At 44.0% G+C, this 7,510-nt stretch overlaps 1 protein-coding gene across 1 annotated transcript in view; it reads left to right on the forward strand.

The window, feature by feature from the left end:
- Positions 1-7,510, forward strand: part of cyfip1 (cytoplasmic FMR1 interacting protein 1) — a gene marked incomplete at its 5' end in the record, with an annotated part of 159,045 nt that overhangs the window by 43,562 nt on the left and 107,973 nt on the right. The window contains 4 exon segments of the mRNA XM_037698324.1: positions 5,478-5,595; positions 6,039-6,161; positions 6,246-6,371; positions 6,455-6,621. Coding sequence (XP_037554252.1) covers positions 5,478-5,595; positions 6,039-6,161; positions 6,246-6,371; positions 6,455-6,621 — 534 coding nt within the window.

The following is a 7,510-nucleotide window of genomic DNA, read 5'->3' on the forward strand; positions in this document are numbered from 1 at the left end:
AGAGAGGAACGATGGTTTGAGAGAGGAGTAAAGGAGGCCATCTTTGTGAAAAGAAACCGTCCATCGTTAAACAGGGGTGGAGGCCTCCGGGTTCAATTGTTCCCCTCTTACAATGCTGTGATTGCTAGTATCACTCAGCCCTCTGTGAACAGTAAACAGCCATCAGGTGCTAATGATCCATTGTTAGGCTGATGGTCCTTCTTGAGCATGTGATCAGCTGGTTTTGGTTGTCAGCAGCAAACTGGTTGATCCACTCTGAGAAGGTGCTATTTAAGAGACTGAGCTGAATACAGCACCTCAGACTGAAGAAGTCTCTCGGACGAGAGACGAAACGTTTCTACATTTTTTTTGTTGATTTGCTTTGTTTTGGGTTTTTTTGAATGTCCAGAGGACCAGATTTAACTTTTTTAGATTTTTCTACCTGGATTATTGAGCATGCATCAGGATATAAAGCTTTATACTCACCCCAGATAAACCCATCAGATAATGAAATTGATCAATTCCTGGATAAAATAACACTTCCTAAATTATCAGATAATCAATCAATGGAGCCGGACTCACCACTGACACCAGTGGAACCCCAGGAAGCCCTCAAAAGCATGTCCAATAAAAAAGCTCCAGGTCCAGATGGATTCCCAGCAGAATTCTATAAAGAATTCTGGAATATCCTGGCTCCACTATTTCACAAAATGCTACAAGAAACTGAGAAAAATAACAGACTTCCAGAAAATTTAAACTCAGCCAACATTAGTCTCCTGTTAAAACCAGGCAAAGACCCTGTATTACCTACCAGTTATCGTCCAATATCTCTTATCAATGTTGATCTTAAAATAATTTGTAAAGCCCTCTCAAAAAGACTGGAAAAGATGACTCCTCTCATAATACATCCTGACCAAACTGGTTTTATAAAAGGGAGGCATTCATCCACAAATTCACACAGATTATTTAATTTAATAGATTATTCTTACAGTAAAAATATTGAAACTGCAATATTCTCTCTAGATGCAGAAAAAGCCTTCGGTAGAGTTAACTGGAAATTTTTATTTGCAGCCTTGCATAAATTTGGTTTTGGAAATTATTTCATAAACTGGTTAAAAATATTATACAGTTCTCCTTCAGCATGCATTAGGACAAATAATCAAATATCTGCTAGCTTTCTTCTGCAAAGGGGCACGAGGCAGGGATGTCCACTCTCCCCCTCACTGTTTGCTATTTTCATCGAACCGCTAGCCGCAGCAATCAGGCAAACTACAGATATTAAAGGTATAAAATGCAAGAACATAGAGCACAAAATCAGTCTATATGCTGATGATGTGTTGCTCTTCCTCCAACATTCACAAACCTCCATCTCTCAGGTAATTGGATTGATAAACTCTTTTTCAAGAGTTTCAGATTACTCTATAAACTGGCTAAAATCCACAGTTCTACCAATTAATTGCTATTTCAACAATTCACTTACTACACAACTGTAGTCAGGGAATATTACATACTTGGGTATCAAAGTCTCCTAGATTGACAGATTAAACAAAACTAAACCACATCCCACTTTTAAAGAAATTTGAGGATGATCTTGCTAGATGGAAATCTCTACCCTTGTCTCTCATGGGAAGAATTGCTTCAATAAAAATGATAGTTTAGCCTAAAATAAACTATCTATTCTCAATGATTCCAAATAAACCATCATCTGACTGGTTTAGATCCCTGGACTCTTCCATCTCTAAATTTCTCTGGAAAGATAAACCCCCACGTATTAAACTAAAAACACTACAGAAGACCAAAGATAAAGGAGGACCAGAATTACCCAATTTCTATTATTACTTTCTAGCCAACAGGCTAGAATACATCTCAAGATGGATAAAACACACACCCCTTGATGAACCCTGGCTAGACGTAGAACAAACACTTTGCAATAATATAATGATCTCGGACCTTCCATTCATTAGCTCAAACATAAAACGACAGGAATGCTTTAAAAGCATCAATATCAGCTCCTCTCTGACAGCTTGGTGGGAGTTTCTTAAAATGACAGAGTCTTCACTAATTCCATGTAAACGTACACCCATCTGGAACAACCCTGACATCCTACAACAGAATAAGATGATAAACTTCCCAGGTTGGAGGTGTAAAGGAATCGAATATTTGGAACATATCTATGAAGAAGTGGACTACATCCCATTTAACAGATTAATTACACAATATGGGATTGATGAGAATAAATTTTTAGAATATCAACAAATTAAATCTATAACAAAAAATAAATTTAACCTTAATAACACTAGGATTGAAATACCATCAAGTGTATTAGAATTCCTAAATCTTAACCCTCCCAAATTACTGTCTAAGGTTTACTGGACACTCATTAAAATAGATGAATCTATATCTCTTCCCATTGTAAAATGGGAGACAGACTTGTCAGTCAACTTTGACCAAAACTTCTGGTCTCAGATTTGTCTAAGAACTTTTAAGAAGATTAAAACCCCCAATTTACAATTGATACAATACAAAATCCTTCATAGAGTACACTACACAGGTCAACGGATGTTCAAGATGGGTTTCGCATCATCTAATGTTTGCTCACAGTGTACAGACAATATTCCTTACAATCACATCCACGCATTTTGGTTCTGTCCACCTGTTCAGAGGTTTTGGTGCCGGATATGTGAAGACTTATCAAAGTGTCTGAGATGTAATATTCCACTCTCTCCGTCAGTTTGCTTATTGGGTCACTTAGATGATGTCACCTTGGAGACAAAGTCAATTCACATGATTTTTACTGCTTTATGTATAGCAAAAAAAACTACACTCATAAATTGGAAAAATAAAAATACTCTTAGTTTTAAACAGTATAAAGACCTTTTGTTAGATTACATCAGTCTTGAGATAGCCTGTACCTCCACATCAGAACAATCTCTCTGGGCTTCTTTGATTGGCTTCAACCTGTAGTGGAGGTGGGTAAACCCCTTGGATTTTGTCCCGTGGGGCATTGTGGTTGATGTGGGGGGGTATCGGGGCTGGGGGCATTGGGGGGTCATGGGCCCGGGGCAATGACGCTCAACTGGGGAGATGGCTTTGGTGGTTCTGGGCGTTGACCTCTGCTGGCTGCATGCAGGCCTCTGGGCGGTCTGTGCTGGCGGGCGCAGGTTGCTGGCCTGGTGGCCTGGCTGCTCCTGGGTGGGTTTGGGGTGGGCGCGGGTTCGGGGTTCTGGGGGAATGTCGCTGCCGGGCTGGGGTCCCGGCTTGATCCGGGGGTCTCGGGTTTTGGCGGGTATGTTGTCAGGGTCTTGGGCGGTGCATGCGCCGGCGCACAGCCCTGGCCTGGGAGCCCTTGGTGCGCTGGTGGGCTTTGGGGCCTCTGGTGGACGGGTGGACTCAGCCTGGGTGTCTTCCTGCCTGGCTGTGGCTGCGGTCTGGTGCTTGGCTGGGGTTCTGGGCTGTGGGGGGTTGTGGGTGGGGGGGCTTTTGCTCGGGTGGCTCTGCACTGCTGGCCCGGGGGTGTCTGGGCGTGTTAGGCGTGTGCCCTCCCTTGCATGGTGTGCTCTCATTGTGGGTGTTGCTGTGGTGGACTGGTCGGTCCTTTTGTGGGGGTGGGCGTGCGCTCTCGGTCATCGTGGTGCGCTGTCTGCGGCTGTTCAGGCACTCCTGGCTTGTTGTCGCTGCTGGAGTTTGGTGGCTGCTTTGGTTGGGGGGCTGGGTGTTGAGCTGGGGATCGGGTTGGGGGTCTGGACGATCTCAGGGGGGCTTGGGTCGCTGGCTCGGGTTCTGGTCGGTCCTCGGGGCTATGTGCCGGTCCATGGCCTGGGTCCCTGGTGGTGTGGCTGCCTCCTGCTCCTGGATGGATGCACTGGAGCCTCCCTCCCCTGGTGGATCTCGGAGAATGGGGGTGCCTATTGGGGTCAGTGGGGGAGCTGGCCCCCTGGGAGGGCATTGCCACCTCAGTTGTTCCTCCCCATCCCAACGTCTTCCTCCACCCACTCCATCACACCACCACTCAAGCAGGGCCTTGGGGTTCAGGTGCACTACTGAGCTGCGGGGAAGATCCTCCATCTCCGTGGTTCATGGAGACCTGGGCCCCAATTTTATCAAACAACCTAGACACTCGCATATAACATTCTCACGACACATGCATATATAGGGTCTGGAGTGGGCACATGGTGGCATATAGGGGGTGGGATGTGTAATCATTCTCACCTCCGGGACCTGTGTCCACTCTCATATGTAGCATGTAGACATTTAGGGCTCTGGGCAAGGGTTGGGTGGGTGAACGGGCACTGCCTGCTCTCTGGGGAGGGGGTGGGTCTGTGCCAGTCGCCACCTCATCCCCCCCATTTTAAACGCACTATATAACAACATGCATCAACATCTTATTTGAGTGGGGGGAGGGAGGAGTTGGGTCTTCCAGCTTTTCTTTAACCCTCATTCTCAGTCTGACATTTGGGGTCGGGGGCAGGGGGGTAGGCTGCCTGGTTGGGGTCTGGGCTGTGGGTGGGTATTGTGCCTTTGGGGGCGATTGGGGTTGGGACTGGTGCTCCGGTTCTCCCTGGATTGTTTGAATTATTATTAAAAGCTTTGTGTGACAAATGCTATGCTAAAGAGCTCAAACCACACCGAGCGTCCACCATTTTGAAAACCGAAAAACAGGTAGGAGAGACAGCCCATATCACGTCATGGGACCTCCCTCCCATTTTCTTAAAGAGACACGCTGCTCGCTCCCTCACTATCCATCCTTCGGTTCAGTCTTATACTGCCAGCCGGTGGTCAAAAAAAGGTACTACACACAACAATTAACCAACATTTCTTCTTAAATTTGACAATAATTACTAATTATTGTCAAATTTCAAACAATATTATTATTTATCGCAATAATTTCTGAGACAATTAATTGCCCAGCAAAATTTGTTATCGTGACAGGCCTATGCTAAACACTAATAATGTAAAACAATATGGTGTAACAACAGCAGTCTGAACATGAGTCTGTGGTAAGCAGATGGGTATGAATGAATACAGCACCTTGAGATCAGCAGCATGGATAATCAGCAGCACAAATAAGTCACATATCACAAATTAAAGTTACATTACAGTGGGGTTTTTTCACAGTGATTATTCTAGTTAGAGAGTCATGAGTCTAACAGCCTCAGGGTAGAAGCTATTCCTCAGTCTAGTGGTTCTACACTTAATGCTCCTCAACCTCCTTCCTGAGGGGAGCGGGGCAAAAAGTGTGTGTGCTGGGTGGGTGGCATCCTTCATGATGCAGGTGGCTCTCTTCCTGCATCTGGAGGTGTAAATGTCTGTGATGGTGGGGAGACTGACTCTAAATTAAACAATCTACTTTGCTATTATGAAAGAGACTATACTTAATCTATTTGTTTCATAGTTTTTATGAGACCAAAATGTTCTGACGTTTTGGATTCATTCCCATCATCTTTTAGTACATAACTGTGTTCATATTTGTTTTTTGTCTCATCTCCTCTCCTCCCCAGGTGGACTTGCACATCTATTTCCAGCAGCCCCCAGTACAACATCTGTGAGCAGATGATTCAGATCAGGGAGGATCACATGCGCTTCATCTCTGAGCTTGCTCGCTATAGCAACAGTGAGGTTGGTATGAACGTCCTCAGGGTTAAAGGGGAAGTGTAAAACATGCTCATCCATCAGCTGATTCAGGGCTAGGTCAGACCAAGTCATCCCATCTTGTACACTCATCTTTTGATCTTTTGAGTCCAGAGAGCGTCCATCATGTGACTCTGCAGGGCTTTAATGTGTGAGAGAGATACAAACTCCTGGCTGTTATGTAACAAGTTTTTCAGCAGATGCTTTGCTGCAGTGGATTTCCAGGGTTCATCATTTTGTGTGACCCAGTTGGAAATTTAACTGACTGACAAGTGGTTCAGAAATAAAACATTAGGGAAAGAAATGTTTACATTTACAACACAGGGCTGAGTAGTTTGGCTCCCTGACTGATTATAATTTATCTGTACTGTGAGGTCCATGAGGATTATATATACTGGATTTTTGGGTGTAAAATGTTTGTGACTATGTAGGTGGTGACTGGATCGGGGCGTCAGGAGGCCCAGAAGACCGATTCAGAGTACAGGAAGCTGTTTGACTTGGCCCTGCAGGGCATGCAGCTGCTCTCCCAGTGGAGTGCTCACGTTATGGAAGTGGTGAGGAAGCACAGAACTTACCCAGTACAAATACAATGTTTTCATTTAGACGAAACTAAACTGACAACTTGTCTTTCTGCACAGTACTCATGGAAACTGGTTCACCCGACAGACAAATACTCGAACAAAGAGTGCCCTGACAATGCTGAGGAATATGAAAGGGCCACTCGGTACAATTACACAAGTGAGGAGAAGTTTGCCCTCGTGGAGGTCAGACACACACAGACATGTACACAATATATGTTTAAACTTTGAGTAGTCCTGTTCGTCACAACACATGATGCTTCTGGCAGGTGATCGCTATGATAAAAGGACTGCAGGTGCTGATGGGACGCATGGAGAGCGTGTTTAACCACGCCATACGCCACACCATCTACTCAGCTCTGCAGGACTTTTCCCAGGTGACTCTGCGCGACCCGCTGCGGCAGGCGATCAAGAAGAAGAAGAACGTCATCCAGAGGTCAGAACCACAGCACTCCAGTAATACTGGAAGGACAATATGTCAAAATATATTCATTAGGTTCAGGCATGACTTTAATTAAACAAGCTGTGAAAGGTTAAAGTTAGGAAAGTATGAATAAATAATATAGATGAATCAATAAATGTTACAAATTTGTTGCAGAAACATTTTTCTTGTCATGTTAACTTGTTAAACTGATAACGAACAGTTGTCAACATAAATGGGGTAATCCAGCTATTTAAAGTGATTAACAGTTGAGATGGTTGTAGCTTCATGAGGAATCTGAGGTTCAACTGTGACAGGACTCATGAGCTAATGACCAGTTTACACTCAGCCAAGAACTAAATCAATTGCTGCTGCCTTCAAACTACTACAGCCTCCAAAGATTCTAAGCAGCTTTTATGGCAAAGCTTTTTAAAAAAAATGTTTACATATTCGTTTCAATTCAATTCAAAAATACTTTATTAATCCCAAAGGGAAATTATTTGTTGTTGTAACTCGTTATCCTCATTTCATTAAGAGATGTTTTCAAAAAGCGTTCAATACAAAAACAACTGGACTTTATTTGTAACAGAAGACGTTTCGCTCCTCATCCGAGGAGCTTTCTCAATTCAAAGAGCAGAGAGTGAGAGATACAGGTTATAAGGCTGAGTGAGATAAGACACACACACACACACACACACACACACACACACATATATGTAGATTGGCAGTTCACACCTAAAAACCTAAACAGTAGGTCTTTGTTCCTCTAATTCACAGTCGAGGCCCCTCTGTTCCCATCAGGTGTGAAAACCGGCTGGGGATCTGTTTTAAAGTTGCATTATATATTTTGGAAAGTGGAAATCTGAGGCCTCCTCCTCTGTTAAGAGACGGCTTTTCTCTTTTT

The sequence above is a fragment of the Nematolebias whitei genome, chromosome 3 (genome assembly GCF_014905685.2).
Source record: "Nematolebias whitei isolate Nwh7 chromosome 3, NemWhi1, whole genome shotgun sequence".
Lineage (NCBI taxonomy): Eukaryota > Metazoa > Chordata > Actinopteri > Cyprinodontiformes > Rivulidae > Nematolebias > Nematolebias whitei.